Raw genomic sequence first — 18,908 nt, 5'->3', positions numbered from 1 at the left:
GATTTGCTAGTATCTTGTTGAGTATTTTTGCATCTGTATTCATTAGGGATATGGGTCTGTAGTTCTCTTTTTTGGCTGGGTCCCTGTCTGGTTTGGGTATCAAGGTGATGCTGGCTTTGTAGAATGAGTTTGGAAGCTTTCCTTTGTTCAATTTTTGAACATTTTTGAATCCATTTTTATCTTGCAAAGACATAAATTTATATCCCATGGAAAAAATTTTAGGATAAAATAAAAACTAAATAAAAAATGCCTAGATACACAGGGAAATAGGACATGTGGCTAAACAGAAGGATATGTATGAAAGGGGATTCCATTTCCTTTATCCCTCTCATTTGGTGCATGTACACAAAACAAAATGTTGGGATTTATCTTGGTATAATATAAAGCTAATAAAATTAAACTTCTGCATATCATATTCTCTTAGCAAACACTATTATTTAGAATTAATCATCACTGGTATAAAATCATAACAGCAAATAACACTTCTTTGAGAATTATTGTTTAGTGTTTTGGAGTAAAATATTAGTAGACCACCAAAAAAGAAAAAGAAAAAAATAGAAAAAGTCGTTTCCTTTTATTTAAAAAAAATTAAAGTTTATTTATTTTTGAAACAGAGACAGAATGTGAGCTGTAAAGGGGCAGAGAGAGGGAAATGCAAGAATATGAAGCAGGTTCCAGGCTCTGAGGTATCAGCACAGAGTCGGACACAAGGCTTGAACTCACAAACTTTGAGGTTATGACGTTTGCCGAGGTCAGAGGCTTAACCAACTGAGCCACCCAGGCACCCCGAAAAAGTCATTGACCCTAAGGTGACGGTGACTCCAAGCCTCTAGGGCACTATGGTAAATAAATAAATAAATAAATAAATATAGTTTATATATATATAAATAAATAAAATTATATATATATAAATACAATGTAATACTCATTCTATGCTCTATCTCTGCCTTTGCACTCAAAATCTGCTAACAATGCCAAGAGGAAGAAGCAACATGTGCTGTGAGGTAAGGCTATGACTGGAAGTAAAGTAGATTGATGACATTTTCAGGGAAGTCAGAAATAAGCTAATACAGGATCCACCACACTCACTTTCAAAGCCTAATTCCTAACTTTCATTTTAAATAAGCAGAATAGTTAGTTGGAAACTGGAAAGTCACACAGTGGTCGATAGTCCTAGTCTCCACAGACAAAACTGGCAATAATTAGATAGCATTAGCCACTCAGATGTTATGTTCTATTACCTGGAGATATATAAAACAATATGACATATATAATCTATTTTATGTTTATCTGTGTGTGTGTGCATGTGTGTTTTACTATGCCTGATTTTGCTTCACCAAGCTGCATACGCACAACGGAGAAGTACATTTCAGGTCAGAAAGCCATTCTCTTTGAGTCTAGTTAGGTGAACAGAATTGGAGCCAAAGGGCTAAACTCACACTTGCACTTCTACCAATCCTATGCATTTATTAAGAAATTAAAGTCAAGAATAAACATTGTAGTGTTGTCTACCATTTGACTCGGCCTATATATATGTATTTTCTAAAAATAATTATGGTGTCAGTGGTATTAGTTTCCTAGTGCTACTGTGAGAAATCACTACTGAGTCACTGACTTGACACAACACGTTCACATATATAGGCATTCACTTATCACTTATACACATAAATCGGAAATGGTGAATCAACATCATCCACCAACAGAATTGGCACATCAGCCCAGCACCAATTTTCCATGGACTAAGCTAGGGAAAATAATTAATACGTCAGCTTTGATCTCAAATTGATTGAAGCTCCTTCTGTGAGCTATTATGTTAGGTCACCTGTGCTTTCAGCTCATCCAACATCTCTAGAGTTTCATGGTATCTGTGTGCAGAGGCAATAAAATCCCCCTAGAGGTGATAGGAGAGAGAAGATGCAAGACAGTCATAAGGCAAGGTCTGACCACCTGTCACTTTAGGACAGACTTCAAATGACACCACAGGGTCCCTCATTCTGCAGCTGTCACAGAGACAGATTGACCTGTCCCCACAGGTCAGGAAGGTCTAGGCAGAGAGCAGGTGGCACACCCTGAATCCTCTCAAGACCATGACAATAAGAAAGACCATCAAACTTCCCAAATTCAGCAGAGTAAATGCCATTGTATAAATTCAATCCCAAAATCTTTCTGAAGTACTATTTTTACAGCCACTGATTTTGTTTTGAATCAAAGGGATCATACGTCTTAATATTTTACTTATGTCCCAAGACATATGTCTATGTCAAAAATTTAATAGACAACAGGAATTGAAATGATTCTGAATTTTTTAATTCAAAAGTTACATTGAGAAATTGTAAGTCCTCCAATGGAGAGTTCTTTTCCCTTACATTCTATATAATCTTGGTTTGAACTGCTAATACCATCTCTCTGGAAGTCCATAAACCTTCATCAGATGTTTACCTAAAGGTACTGTTATAAACAACAGCCATTATCTAGGTTGGAGAAATTTGGTTGACAAAACAGCTTTGATAACTTTTTTTAAATTAAAAAAAAATTTTAATGTTTATTTATTTATTTATTTATTTATTTATTTTGAGAGACAGAGCATGAGCAGGGGAGGGGCAGAGAGAGAGGGAGACACAGATCTGAGGCAGGGTCCATGCTTGGAGCTGTCAGCACACAGCCTGATGTGGGGCTCAAAAGAACCATGAGATCATGACCTGAGCTGAAGTCTGAGACTCAACCAACTAAGCCCCCCAGGAGCCCCATTGATAACAATCTTTTATCTCATCTCACAAAACGTACATGATTTGAGGTTAACTTAAATGTAAATGTCAGAATATCTACTTCTTAAAAAACATCAAGCTACATAACCAACTTGAGCAATAGTTGTCAGAAGAGATAAGTACTGATTTTATAAAAGACTAAAATTCATATTTCAAAGAACTGATAGATTACTGAATAATAATGAGTATTAGTGTTTACACAATCACCATGTGATTAAGACATGGACTCAGAATATTACATAATATCAGTTTAAAACCCTTATGAAATCTGTAAGTAAAAATCTTTCATGTTTGGAAAACTTCCAAGGAAGTATTTTACTTCCAAGGATACTCAAATTATTGCCTTCAGATCAATGAATATTCACCATGCTTGCAAACACTTCCTTAATAGCTGTGGCACCTTCTCTTGTGTTGTAATCACTTTTCTCTTTGTTGGTTTCCCCTCACAATTTTTCAGTATTCTATCCTCATCTCATGGTCTACCAGAGGTAACTAGAATCTCTGAAACAGAAAGGCACTGTGGGAAACATTGAGGACAAGCGCAAAGGGGTGCAGAGATTGGCAGAGACGGGGAGAGGCTCTGTTCCCACAGGTGCATCAGGCTACAGGAGGCCACTTCTCCACACCTAACTGCCAGGAGGCTGAGATGCCCGCTAGCCAGGTGCCCTGGAGGGAAAGCAAGATTTGGAGGCTGCTGTCCCCCTACCCTCCGCCTCACGATGTGTGTCAGGATTCTGTCACCTCAACAACCACTTTATCAGTATTATCCCTGTGCTAGACATTCAAATAGTAAGATTCACTTAAAATTAATGTGTCTTTGTCTTGGTTATTTCTTAATTTCTTTGTTGATATGGACTATACTTAGTGTATTTTTCTATCACAAATCTAGACTAATATCTGGAGTTCTTAAAAAAAGGTGTTAAATCAAGTAAAAATAGCTTTAGCTCTATAAGTTAAATGTTTTACTTATTTGTTACAACCTTCATCATTCATACTTCATACCAGTGGTTCATATGCATATGATGGAGGTCCACAGTCTGAAGTTCAGTGTATGATGGTTGAATGTGTACCATAAAAGAAATCTTGAAATAGATCCATCCTGGTTTAAATAATTTAAATGTGTTCATTTTCTACCCAAAACAGGACCCAAGAAAACATCTCAGATTTTTTTTGTTCTTCGGTCAGACTTTGTTGTTGAGTCAACCAAATTGTTGACTGTGATGATCCATGGAGAAGTCAAAAGTTGGTAACTAACTAATTGCCTGTCACTATGGGAGCTAACTTATGGTAAATGGGGAAAGAGACAGATTATAGCAATTTTACTAGAGGGCAGCAAAATATTGGTGTGTATGTAGAAATGAATAAAATTAAAAGACGTATATTTGAATGAGAACCTTGAAGTATCAAAAGAAGTTTTATAATGTGTGTGTACTTTAAAACATATACTATATTCACTTTATAGAGCTGCATTTCTTTTTCAGCACATATATCAACTTTTGTACAAAGGGTACTTGTGAAGGAAGGAAAACTGAAGTAAAGGATAGGAAATTATGATGAGGAGGCAGGTGGGATGTGGAATTAGGGTATCGATTTTTCAATTTAGTCCTTTAGTTTAAAAATAAAATATAATAACTTTACATATATTCATACTTTTTATCCCTTCTGAACTTTTAACACACTATTATCATGTATAAATAGTTTTTGTCTTTATCCTCAGGCATCAAACATGGAAGAAGCCATTGTGGAAACTGCTGAAAGCTTATGTAATTTGTAGATGATTAAAACATGGAAATAAAACATAATCTACTTAAATCCAGATATTTGAGTAATTGCAATAAAAATAACAACTGAAGCAGTAGAATTCTCTATGTTAAAAACATGTTCTCAATAGGGAAATCAAAGTAACTCTGGACAATTAGCAAAGACACGATGGTGGCATTATTTCCTGCTCTCAGATGCTTTGGGAATAATCAAGAATTGCATTCAAGCTCCCAGGGAAATGTCTCAAAGGGAGGAAACACTCATAAATTCTTTTAACAGCAGTTAGATTAGTAGCCACATGGGGGGACAGGAAGTCAGTCCTCATTTAAGAGGAATAGATGGCACTGATTAGATTGATTACTGGATTATCTGCAGTGAAGAGTTTTGATGACTGTCTTTGATAATGTTTACCAATAAGAGTCACCAATACCAGACTCAGTACATTCTATCAAGTGTACTAATAATCTATTTTCATAACTAGTTTCTCCAGAATTGATGATATATTTTTACCAGTATTATTTTGTTCTTTGAATGTGGTAAGGAATCTCATTTATCTTTGTCATTTTTTCTACATTTATTTTGAGAATCCAGATGGTAAACATCATGAAGGTGGAGTTGGCATTTTTGTAAGGTCAACTTAGAATCACCCTCTCTCTTTCCCTCACTCTCTCTTTCAATCCCTCCTTTGAATGAGAGAGCAATGTTATAAATTTGACCAACCCATTTATTTCAGTTGAGGCTATTCGCAAAATGTTATGGAATATTGAGTTGATATTGGGGTTTACATTTGCATAAGAGGACATCCTGAGGCTTCATGTCCACCCCCCTGGCTCTGGTTCTGCTCTGGAGTTTCTACTTTCATCTGTTAAGAGTCAAATGTGATGCTCAGTTTCCTTGTTACTTTCCAGACTGTGCTTGGGTAGTGCTGGAGGGAAGGAGGGCCACCCAAGTATTTAGGTGATGGGGTGAGGAGGTTTGCCACAGTATACAAACTGTTGTGAAATAGTCTTTTCTTTGGGTATAATTTTTGAAACTTAAGGCCTTAGACTTTGTCATTTGTTTGGTTGCTGCTAATGAATGTTATTGCTTGTTGTGCCTATGTTGTTGATTTGAATAGATTTTTGGGGAAAACAAATTTTGAGAAATAGATTTGTCTGCCAAGTTAAACTTGAATTTCTAAACTATATTTTTAAAATTTCTTTTTATTTAAGGACAAACAGCAGTTCTAGTTTTTCAGGTCATAAACATTGAATATTTTCTTACGACATTAGATCCTTGACTCGTCTAGTGTTGATTTCCATATGGATGAGCTAAACATCAAGTTTCATCATCTTCTGTAAGGACAATCATTTCCCCCAGCTCTAGTAAATATATCCCTTATGCATGCCTGTCCTACCATGCTGCTGCTGTCATACACTGTAGTTGTATGCACTCATGGGTCTTCTGAGATCCTCCCTATTTTGTTCTGTTGTCATATACCATATTGCCTCAATAACCCAGTTTTATAAGTTTTATCATCTGGTAGCACATGTCTTTTCAAAATGTCTTGCTTATTCTTTGTAATTTGCGTTCTTAAGATATATTTTAAGTCAGTGTCAAGATCTACAAATTTCCTTAGAGAGAATTTGATTGTAAGGCATAGTTCAAATAAGATTAATTTGCAGAGAATTGACACTTTTATAACTAAGTTGCACACTCCAGGAACATAGTATTTCTGCCAATTTATATAGGATTTTTATAATGCTTCCTAAAGAGGTTTTAATTTTTCACCTATTAAGGGCAGGCTCGGTCTAATTTTTATAAAGATATTCCATCATTATGGAATTTCCCTTTTATTCTTAATTTTTATTGCTTTTGTCCATTCTAAATGATACTGTTTCTTCATTTCTTCAAATATTCAGTTTTTTTCCCTAATTCACTCAGATAATGGGATGAATTCTAATTACAGCTTCCAAAAATAAACCATTCAGGCAAACATGGGATCTATGCAGCTTGGACAAGTGTCCTATAATTCTTACACATTTTTTAAACTGAAATCAATGATGAATTTATACATTATATATATGTACGAAATTATGATCCTAAATATAATTTTAAATGTTTATTTATTTTGAGAGAGAGAGAGAGAGATACTATGAACAGAAGGAGAGCCAAAGAGAGGAGAGAGAGAATTCCAGGCAGGCTCCACGCTGTCATCGCTGCAGAACTCGAGGTTTGATCCCACAATCCGTGAGATCAGTACCTTAGCTAAAGACAGAGTCATAAAACTAAACTGTTTGAGCCACTCAGATGCCCCATAAGCTTTAATATTGTGGGTCCTTTTATTATTATAACTTTCTTTATTATATTTTTAAAAAATAAATATAATTATTTTTAAAAAGAACAATATTGTGGGGCTCCTGGGTGGCTCAGATAGTTAAGCATTTGACTCCTAGGTTTGCCTCAGGTCATGATCTCATGATTTGTGGGCTCAGACCCTGAGATAGACTCTGCACTGATGGAGCAGAATTTTCTTGGGATTCTCTCTCTTTCCCTCTCTCTCAGTCCCTCTCCTGCTCATGCTCTTTTTTCACTAACTCATAAGAAATGGATGAACTTAAAAAAAAAAAAAAACATGATTTTGTGTCCTAGGATGAGTTGCAATGGAGTTCTCATTTTCCTCCTTGAATAGTAAGATATATGAATGAGTTTGTTTCCATAAAAGTTTGGAAGCACCTGCCATAAAAACAATCTGAAGGACAAAGGATTTGGAAAAGTAGAGGAAGATGAAGTATAATTTTTAAATAAAAGGTGTTAACCCAACACATTCTATGTATTTTTGATGGAAGCTGACATAAAGGTGTAAGAATTATGTTCAGATGGAAATATAGTTGATGTATTCCGTCTCTATCACTACCATGTCTAGTTGGCCTGATGCTAATCAAGCAATCATTTGTCCTGGTCCAGGCACATTTAAACAGGTAAAACTTTAAATACTTCTAATGAGTCATGCCATATCTATTTCCCCTTGTCTTTCTCGTCCATTCCTTTATGTCATGCAATATTATTGGCCAGCCTCTAAGACTTTTGAGATAGCTGCCCCTACGTTGAAGTGACATTCCTCTTTTTTGGATGTGTATTTATAGCAACTTACTGGATGATTTAAGGTCGTATATTATCAAATACATTTTAATAATTTTACTTGTTTTAAGATGTGCTAGAAAATATAACTATCCTATTCGGCCCATCGTTTCAGAGATATTAATGCTAAAGTCAATGTAGTGGTAGAAATGTTTGCTAATACTTCTTTCTTATATTGAATAATTTATAGATGCCGATGTAGACCTTACTTGGTGTGCAACATAGTAGAAGTCAGAAACGGAAGAAACCACAGGCAAGTGCTAAATATTCAGATGCACTATTCTAGAGAAAATAACATTTATTTATGTGCATTAGAGTGGGCATGGGGAGACTTCTGCAAGTTAAATTATTATCTATCATCATAAAAATTATTGAACAATGTTGAAAACTAATAAAAGTAGAGTGAAATAAGAATACAATTTAAAATCTCAAAATGGGTAAAGGAACAGGAGTATCATTAAATATGCAGAATTAAATCAAAGTCTATTATATGAGTGAATAATGGTTTTCCTTGGAAGTTGGGGCTAAAGTTTCAAGGACAGGAAGTAGAGGTCCATTCCTTGTATTATAATTCCTTCTAAAGTATGATGTGTTTAACCAATTATAATTATTTTAAGAAAAGAAATTTCCTATCAGCCTGTGGCACAAAAAATACCCCCAAAACAAAACAAAACAAAAATGGCTACTATACATCTTTTTATTGTAGAACTTCTAAATTTGCTTCCAGGTTCAATGATGGAGGTAAGTGAATCTTATTTTAAATTTTAAAAAATGGATTTGGGGGTGGGTGGCCCAGTTGGTTAAGTGTCTGACTCTTGGTTTCTGCTCAGGTCATGATCTCACAATTCTTGACTTTCAGCCCCACATCAGACTTCATGATGACAGTGTCAAAACCAACTAGGGATTCTCTCTCTCTCTTTCTCTGCCTTCCCTAACGTGCTCTGTCTCTCTCTCTATCTTTCTCAAAATAAATAAACATGAAAAAAATTCTAAAACATGGATTTCCCTTAACTATAATGACTTTGCATACTAAAAACATCAAGAGATGTTATCATCGGAATGCCAATGACTCTCCTGATGGTTCTTCCCACAGCAATTTTCTTAATGGCTTGGATAAACAAACAAAATCAAACAGTGCTAACAGAATTCATCCTAATGGGAATCACAGAGTGGCCTGAGCTGCAGGGTCCCTTCTTTGGGCTCTTCCTCATCATCTATGCGATCTCAGTGGTGGGCAACCTGGGCATGATCATCCTCACCATGGTGGACTACAGGCTCCAAACACCCATGTACTTCTTCCTCAGACACCTGGCTTTCATTGATCTTGGTTATTCAACAGCTGTGGGACCCAAAATGCTAGTCAATTTCATTACTAATAAAAACTCAATCCCCTATAACTGGTGTGCTACACAGCTAGCTTTCTTCATCTTGTTCATCATCAGCGAGCTTTTCATTCTGTCAGCAATGGCCTATGACCGCTATGTGGCCATCTGTCACCCTCTGCTCTATACTGTTGTTATGACACAAAAGGTGTGCTGGGTGCTGGTAGCTGTCCCCTATGTCCACAGTGCCTTTCTTTCACTGATAACCACCATAAAGATTTTTATGTCATCCTTCTGTGACCATAATGTCATTAGACATTTTTACTGTGACAGTCTTCCCTTGTTAACTTTGCTGTGCTCAAGCACACGTGATGTTGAGTTGATAATAATGATCTTTTCAGCGTTTAATTTGGGGTCCTCTCTTCTGATAGTGCTTGTCTCCTACACCCTGATCCTTAGGGCCATCCTTAGGATGAACTCTGCAGAGGGCAGGCACAAGGCCTTCTCCACCTGTGGATCCCACCTGACAGTGGTAGTTGTATTATATGCAACTCTTTTTTTCATGTATGTGCAGCCCAAATCCAGTCATTCCTTTGATACTGACAAAATTGCCTCTGTATTTTACACGTTAATAATACCTATGCTGAATCCCATGATCTACAGCTTAAGGAACAAAGAGGTGAAAGGTGCCCTGCGTAGGATATGGAAAAATCTGCACAAATTGCCTATGTAGAATTTATATCTATCTATCTATCTATCTATCTATCTATCTATCTACATGTTTATATCTATATCTATAAAATAAATTAGATTATAGACTTGTTTTTATATGCCATAAGCCTTAGAAAGGGTGCTGTGTTAAAGTCGTGGAAAACTAGAAATGTTTTTCTGTTTTCAACTTACAGGTGTTCAATTAGTGATCATCCTTCTGGTATCAACTTTAATTTGTCCTTAAGTATTATTGCAAAGCACTGATGTCTGATTTTTGTTCTCATATTGCCAAGTAATTATGTTACAATTAAGAGTCGTCCGCTTTAATACATCTGCCATTAAATAATTTTTGAAATGCTTCCTTATGTGTTTTGTCTAAATTTTTTTGTGCGGACTGGATACCATTTAAATTCCAGGGCTCACCACATTAATGTACTGACGTATAAAGGATGGCCTTTATTGTTTCTTTTGCTGAGCATATTATATCAATAGGTAGTCAATACTATCTGCCTTAATGATGCTTTAACTCTATTTCCCTGTGGTTGATGACATTTTAGATTTCTGTTACATTATGGTATGTGAACGTGTATGTGCATAGAGAAGGAGAAATAAAAGTTTGGCTATATTCAAGTGAAATAATTGTATACATTAAAAATCCAAAGAAATATTATAAATAATAAGTGAGTTGTACGAGATTGTTGGATATAGATTCAGTATTTGAAAGATCAATTATTTTGCTATCCACTAACCAAAAAAAACCAGATAAAATTGAAAATTTTAACTATCAACTACACTAGACAAATTCTGAATAACACTTCAGAAAAACCTAATAAACAATTTGCGTGAGTCCATTGCTAGACACTACAAAAAATGTTACTGAGTTTTAAAGGAGAGATAAATGTTAATATATCAAGTGCATTGATTGGAAGATATAAATGCTGTGATGAAACCAGCTTTCTCTAAATTTCCTATAGATTAATGCAGTAACAATCAAAATTCCAACATTATTTTTAATGCTTAAGTTGGTATAAAAAAATTATATGGTATAGAACGGATCTAGAATAGCCAGGGCAATATCTAAGAAGAAGGAGGATTTCAGAGGACTTCTAATAAGAGATATCAATGCCTTTACTAAAGCTGGATTATTTTTTAAATGTGTAATTAATGCACATACTTCCAGAGAGTTCAATAAAATAAAAATAAGGTCCAAGATACTCACATGTGTAATACCACTTGTTTTGAAACAAAAGTCCTGCTGCTAAGTAGTGAGGAAAATAAGGCTTCTCGGTAAATTAACCTAGTTCAGGTAGGTTCTTCTATAAAACAGGAATATTGGTCATTTATACAGTACATATAAAAATTAATTGGGATCTGTTATAAATGTTAATGTGAAAGATGAAACCAAAATGTTCCTGAATAATATCTTCATGATGGGATTAGCAAAGTTTCTTTAAGCAAGGGACAAAATATAATAACATTAACTGATAATAGTATTCTATTTAGAATAAAAATTTGTATTAATGAAAATATGCCATAAGAAAGTGGAAAAATATCCAAAGAGATCACATTTGAAATACTCTCACTTTTTCAAAGTAATTTGTAAAACTAGACAAGACAACAAAACAAAACAACAACTTACCTAACTCTTACAATGACAATGAACAAAACAGGCAGCCTATTTGGAGGGAATAAAACAGGTGGGCTGGGGGGCACAAGACATCAGAAGAAACACCTTACAAAACTGGGTATCAAGAGAGCCAAAAATACATAAATGTGTTCAAAAAATTCTTCATTAGGTAAATATAAATAAGGAATATATTCTGATGTCACTAATTTCAGCTGTCATCAAGATAGCTAAAATTTGAAACTTTGAACAATGTATGTAAGTGATATGCCATTAAATTCTATTCTTGAAACCATTATTCCACTAAGTAATGTAAGAAAGCAAATAAATAATTAAAAACAAATAAATAAAGGTGTAGTTACACGTGTGAATGAAAAAAACCTTACATTTAATTAAACTTACATTTGATACTATAGAGTTCATATTTTTTAAAAAACTGTAAAACTTACATGTAATTAAACTTACATTTAATACCATAGAGTTACAGTTTAAAAAAAACTGTTATTTGTGTTACCTGTTATTTTATATAATCTATGACAATTGATTTTTCACTTAATGGAAGCAAAGAGAGGTATTTTTCTGGGGAATCAAAAGAGGAGAATAGACTGAAGCTGGTCATTCATAATGAAATAAAAACAATGCTTCTTACTTTCAAAAAATTAAAATCTTCGCATTTAAACCATTCCAATATTTCACAATAAAAAATGGATCACTAATTTGTAGTATATTTACAAATTTATTTATATATTTATTTTTGAGAAAGAAAGAGAGACAGAGCATGAGCATGGGAGAGGCAGAGAGAAGAGAAGACACAGAACCCATAGCAGGCTCCAGGCCTGAGCTGTCACCACAGAAACCCATGTGGACTCAAACCCACAAACCCTGAGATCAAGACCTCAGCTGGAGTCGGAGGGTTAACCAACTGAGCAACCCAGATGCACCCAGCCATCTTTTTAATATTCTGCTCTGATTAACCAAACTTTCTGGGTGAATCCAAGGTTGTGAATATCTTATTATAATTTTTGGTGAAAGCTAGATTTTTGTTATGATGCAGCAAGTGTTTACTCTTTGAATAAAATAAAACTGCAATCTCTGAAAATGGAGTATTGTTTAGAAAATTCACACCCAAGACCTTAAGATTTTCATGATTAATTTCTTTGACTTAGACCCTTAAAATATTGACTATGATACTATGTGTAACTAATTAAATAATTTTCAAAAAAAGTAACCTCAAATCATAACAAGTTTCCATAGCATTTTTCCAGTTACCTCTATATTAAAGGATTACATAAACATTTCTACAATCTTTACAAATTCTATTTCAAATATGCCATGTGTTTCTCAAACTTACAAATATTATTAAAAGGATCGATGTTATTTGTGAGTCACATTTTCATTTTTTTCTTTTTGCCTCCAACTTTCTCTTTATTATTTTTTTTAGTTTTTATTTTAATTCCAGCTAGTTAACATCCAGGGTAATATTAATTTCATGTGTGCAATATAGTAATTCAACAGTTCCATACATCACCCTGTGCTCATCACAACAAGTGCCCTCCTTAATCCAGATCACCTATTTAGTTGGAGTTGGGCAGAAGCAAACTATTATAGCATTGATTTCACCACATAATGCCTCCATCACATCATAAAGTCTGACAAGTAAGAGGGTTGCCCCTCTTCCTTAAGTACAAGCTTGAAAAACTCTTTGAAATACAGTCAGAATGTCCCTTGATAACCAATATCACATCTAATGGAGATTGTAACTTAAATTAAAATCTGCACAAATACAGATTTAAGCAAAGAACAAGCCTTGACATTTTTTAAGGTAAAAATATGTCTTTTGCCTAAAATTAAAGTGAATTTTTGTATCCTTGGGATAAATACCTAGTCGTGCATTTGATGGGTCATAGGGTATCTTCATTTTTAATTTTATAAGGAACCTCCATACTTCTTTCCAGATTGGCTACACCAGTTTGCAATCCTACCAGTGCAAAAGGGTTCCCCTTTCTCCTCATCCTTGCCATTATCTGTTGTTTCCTGAGTTGTTAGTTTTAGCCATTCTGACAGGTGTGAGGTAGTATCTCATTGTAGTTTCATTTATATTTCCCTGATGATGAGTGATGTTGGACATCTTTTTATGTGTCTATTGGCCATCTGGATGTCTTCTTTGGAAAAGTATCTATTCATGTCTTCTGCCCATTTCTTCACTGGATTATTTGGTTTCATTTTTTGAGTTTGGTAAATTCTTTATAGGTTTTGGATACTAACCCTTTATCTGATATGTCATTTGCAAATATCTTCTCCCATTCTTTTGGTTGCCTATTAGTTTTTCTGGTCATTTCCTTCACTGTGCAGAAACTTTTTATCTTGATGAGGTCCCAATAGTTCATTTCTGCTTTTGTTTTCCTTGCCTCCAGAGACATGTCATGTAAGAAGTTGCTGTGGCTGAGGTCAAATAAGTTATTGCCTGTTTTCTCCTCTAGGATTTTGATTTTTTTTTCTCTTACCTTTAGGTCTTTCAACCATTTTGAATTAATTGTTGTTTATGGTGTAAAAAAGTGGTCCAGGTTCATTCTTCTCCATGCCTCTGTCCAGTTTTCCCAGCACCATTTGCTGAAGAGGCTGTATGATTCAAAAGGGCACATGCACCCAATGTTTACAGCTGTGCTATCAACAATAGTCAAATTATGGGAAAAGTCCAAATGTCCATTGACTGATGGTGAAGAAAATGTGGTGTGTATATATAATGGAATATTACTCAGCAATCAAAAATAATGAAATCCTGCTATTTACAACAACATGGATACAACCAGAATGTATTAAGCAAAATAAGTCAGAGAAAGACAAACATCATATAATTTCACTCATATATGGTATTTAAGGCACAAAACAGATGAATAAGGGGGAAGGGAAGCAAAAAAAATAGCACAAAACCAGAGAAGGAGACAATCTAAAACAGAGAACTGAGGGTTGCTGGAGGGGTGTTGGGTAGGGGGATGGGATAAATGGATGATGGGCATTAAGGAGGCCACTTATAGGGATGAGCATGTAAGTGATGAATCACTAAATTCTATTCCTGCAATCATTATTACACTATGTGTTAACTAACTTGGATTTAAATAATGAAGAAAGGAAGGAAGGAAGGAAGGAAGGAAGGAAGGAAGGAGGGAAGGAAGGAAGGAAGGAAGGAAGAAAAGGATGAAAGGAAGAAAGAAAGAGAGAGAAATAAAGAAAGGGTATTTAACTAAAAACAAAAAATAATAATTATAAAGCAAATATTGCATCATTTATGAAGTAGCTCTTTCTAAAACTCACTTTATTCCCCCTCAACTTGTTTTTAAATATATATTTAAATTCAAATATCATTTATCTATAATCATAGTACATCTTTATTGTTCTCTTTTTAATGTTGAATGCTCTGCTTGGCAGGGGGTGGGGCAGGGTTGGGGAATGGTTTAATTTTCATTTCTATTCTTAGAGTAGTTTTATAGTGAAGGTGCAATGCTAAATCTCTGCGCACTGTATTCTTTTTACATGTTTGTAGGATCTTCAGCAGGGAAAAAGTAAAAATTTCACAGTCCAGGCTAGATCATTTCCACTAATCATATAAAATAATAGAAAAATAAATAAATAAATCATGGGGACAGAAGAGAGTTTAGCACAATATGTAGAAGTATAAAGACAGTCAGAAAAATATCTCATATCTTTCTTCACATATAGAAAGACTTTTAGTTACTAGCACGTATTTAGAAAAAAGACACTTTTTCAAAACACACATTTATTCCATGAGGTGTAGAATGCTTTTTAATACCAGCTAAAAATATGTCCCTGAAGATATTGTTTCTTCAGAATTAATTCAATGTTTTTGCGCAAACAACAACTAACCTGCTCTCTGTCTCTTTGGATTTTCCTATTCTGGATATTTCATGTAATGGAATTGTACAGTATGTACACTATGTGGCCTTTTATACTCTCTCACTTAGCAGAGTGTTTTAAAGGTTCATCCATGTTGAAGCATATATCAATACTCATTTACTTGTATGGTTTTCTAATATCCCATTATATGGATATAGCACATCTGTTATCCATTCATCAGTTGATGGACCAGTTGATGGACATTCAGGATGTTTCTACCTTTTAACTATTGCAAATAACGCTGCTATGAGCACCAGTGGTTTTCAACACGTCGGGGTATATATCTAGAAGTGGATTTGCTGGGTTATAGTGGGGATTTGCTGCTTCACTTGTTGAATAACCATCAAATTGTTATAATGGCTGCACACACAAAGAAAGATGCTTGATAGATATTATATAAATAAATGAATCAAGGAAATACACATATTATGAAGTTTAACAACCAAAATCCCTCTATGAGGTTTTCAGAAAATAGGCAGAAATAGAAATGTCCTGTACAGTGTAATACAATTATTGAGCAATATGAAGATGGAATAGAGCAAGTGGTCAGGATGGTGGTCACGTTTTAACTAAATGTTGCCAAGAGTACTCTGTGAGGATGGCATTAAGCAAACACTTGGGGAGTTGAGTGAGTAGACTCTGAGGTCACTTGGCAGAAGTCTGTTCCGCAGAGACACAGCAGTCACTGCAGCAGTTCCTCAATGGCCAATGACTGATGTCCGAACGAACAAGAGAGTCAAAGATATGGGAGCATAAACATGATTAAGAAATAAAAGAGATATGATGAATTCATAACCTGGAATTTAACCTAGTAAGGGCATGGAGGCAATTGCAAAACTTGCTCTATATTCAGAATGATAAAAACAGCTTTGGAGAAGTTTGAGCTAAGGAGTGATCTGATCCATCTTTGACTAAGGGACAGATATGTCTGCTGTGCAAATAATAGATGCCAGACACTTAGATTGGAAATGGAAAGTGCTGAAGGGGTTGACTATGATACTGTTGGAAGAGAATAGAGGTTTAATCCAGGGTAAGAACAGTCAGAGGATAGAAGTGATTAGCTTCATAGCATATTTTTAAGAAAATCTCAATAATATTTCTTTATATTTATGTGAGTTATAAGAGCCTTTAAAAAAAGATTAATGATTTTAAAAAAATGGAAATCTAGTTCTAAGGCTAAAAACTCTTTCCTACTTTCAATTAATACTGGCCATCACTTCGCATTAAACCAAAAACAAAACAAACAAACAAACAAAAAGATGAGATATATGAAACAAGTTGTCACAACACTGACACCAGGCTGTTAAGGCCAGTTTCCCTGATGGATGAGGAACAAATGAGGTGAATCCAATGATTGCCCCACCCTCCTGTTGAGTTGAAGAAACAAGGCTGAGAGTGCAGTAAGACTAACCAAAGCTCAACTTTGCAAGACAGAGTGACAACACTAAGATAGTTGAACAGAAAAAGGACACTGGGTCTCTTCCAAGAAACCCCCTCAATTATTCAGCAGATTAGTGATCGCATATGCAAGGGGAAATTACCCAGAAGAAAGAAAGAATCATCTGACGAGATAGAGGTAGCAGTGCCCAGAACTCAGAGGTAGACATTGTGCCAATGTATTGTACATGGAGTTGGAAGCTCATTGTTTATGGGGCTTCAGGTGGAGAACTCAAGAAGGGCTTCCTTCAGTAAAGGAGAATACTTAGTCTCTTAAACTGCACAGTGCTTTGGTCTCACCTAAGAAATTTTAAAACCAATTGCTGGAAGGATTAAACTATTTCCTAATAACTATATCTTAGAAAAAAATTCAAAAATTTATTTAAACTATAAATTTATAGTGTCCATAAAGGAAATTCACAATAAATGAAATATTTTCTACAATTATCGAGCATACAAAGAAGCAGGAATACACAATCCACAATGAATAAGCAATCAATGGAAACTGATCAAGAACTTGCACACACACTTGAAATATCAAACAAGGGCAAAAAATACTCATTATAGTTGTATATCATATTTCCAAAAAGGTAACTAGACACAAAAAAACTCAATTTCTAGAGATGAAAAGTACCATGTTCAAGGTGAAAGATAAACGAGATTGTATTCTCAACAGATTAGACTTCACAGAGAGAAAGGGTTAGTGATTCTATAGATACAGCAATAAAAATGTATCAAAATGAAATACAGAGAGTGAAAAGAATAGTAATCATCTGGGAGCCAAATATGCATGTGACTGTTTCCCCCAAAGAAGAATTTCATTAAAATTATTTGAAGAAAATATAGGTGAAAATAATCAAACAAGATAAAAATTAAAAGACCTCAGATTCAAGAAGATTGACAAATCCCAGATTCAAGAAACATGTAGACAACTAACTGAAGGCACATCATCATCAAATTTCTCAAAACCAGTGGTAACTAAAAAACTTAAGCTGTCAAAAAGAGACATTATATATACAAAGGAACAAGAAAAAGAATAACAAATTTATCTTTGGAAGCACTTCAGTGAGAAGACAATGGAGCAACATCATTAAAGTATTGAAACAAAATAACTGTCAACTGAGATTCCAGAAAAAGTTCTTTCAAAAAGGAGTTATGGTAATGGAAAATGGATTAGTGATTGACCGAGGTTAAAGACAATGGAATGAGGGTAGGAAAGAGAGGTTGGCTATGAAAGAATGACATAAATGGCCCACGTGCTAATGGAATAAGCTCATATATCGATTGTTATGCTGATTACATGCATGTACACATCTGATAAAAATTGCATATGTGTGTACATGTGTGTGCAACTTGTATATATATGTGTGTGTGTATATATATATATATATATATATATATATATATATATATACAATATTTCTGCACAGACACAAAAATGGGAACCTGAAAAACTGGTTACCTGAATATAAGCAGGGTACTGTGCCAATATTAACTTCATGATTTCGATGGTATGATCAGTATTGTTCTATATTTATGCAAGCTACTTCCACTAGGGGAAACCAAGTGAGACATAGGAGCTCTCTGCTCTTTTGCTCCATCTTCTTCTTATTTATAATTATTTCAATATAATAAAATGTTAAAGAGATTAATTTAAGTCTGGCTGGAGCATTATGGGGGAGCATGGAGTAGACTGGAATGATTACTTAAAGAGATACTAAGAAACCTTGGAGGTGATGATATATTAATTATATTTGCTGTTTTGGAGATTTTTCAGATACATACAAATGTCAAAGTTTATTAAATTTTACACATTATACAGTTACAATTTATTATTTTCAATGACACTCACTTAACGTTGTTTTACTTCATTAACAAACATGCCAAGAAGCCAAACCAAAAACAAGGGGGAAAGTCAGTAGTAGGCACACATTTTAAGTATTATCCAATTAATAAGAAATAACACAATCCAGACACCTGTCATAGGTGTGAGGACCCAAGAACCTCATCTATTTGCTGGTGAAAGAGCATATTGGGACTGATACAACCAATCTGAAATATTTAACAAGATTAAATGAATTATTTTATCTTTCCAAGAGATCTTCCTACTGTGTGGGTGCTTATGTGGGGTCATATGCATACATTTAGGTGAATCTATATGTATATCAACATACATACACATATGGAGACAGATAACGTGAAATGTACAGCATAGATAATTTTGTTTGCAACATATTAACAATGCAAGTCAAGGCT

General features: G+C 34.6%; 1 protein-coding gene across 1 annotated transcript; it reads left to right on the top strand.

Moving 5' to 3' along the window:
- The first annotated feature begins 8,801 nt into the window (after positions 1–8,801).
- On the top strand, positions 8,802–11,569 carry LOC115271595 (olfactory receptor 8K3-like). The gene is made up of 2 exons (XM_029914482.1): positions 8,802–9,670; positions 11,548–11,569. The coding sequence occupies exons 1-2, from the start codon at positions 8,802–8,804 to the stop codon at positions 11,567–11,569; spliced, it is 891 nt and encodes a 296-aa protein (XP_029770342.1).
- The last annotated feature ends 7,339 nt before the right edge of the window (positions 11,570–18,908 follow it).

The sequence above is a fragment of the Suricata suricatta genome, chromosome 11, assembly GCF_006229205.1.
Source record: "Suricata suricatta isolate VVHF042 chromosome 11, meerkat_22Aug2017_6uvM2_HiC, whole genome shotgun sequence".
Taxonomy (NCBI): domain Eukaryota; kingdom Metazoa; phylum Chordata; class Mammalia; order Carnivora; family Herpestidae; genus Suricata; species Suricata suricatta.
The sequence above is the reverse complement of the archived record's forward strand: the minus strand, read 5'-3'. Positions and strand labels throughout refer to the sequence as shown.

Excerpts from the sequence above, each read along its gene's own strand:
- LOC115271595 (XM_029914482.1), top strand. The coding sequence starts at position 8,802 with ATGGGAATCACAGAGTGGCCTGAGCTGCAGGGTCCCTTCTTTGGGCTC. Across the intron at positions 9,671-11,547 it reads AAAGGTGCCCTGCGTAGGAT|TTTGAACAATGTATGTAAGT; the intron begins ATGGAAAAATCT and ends AAAATTTGAAAC.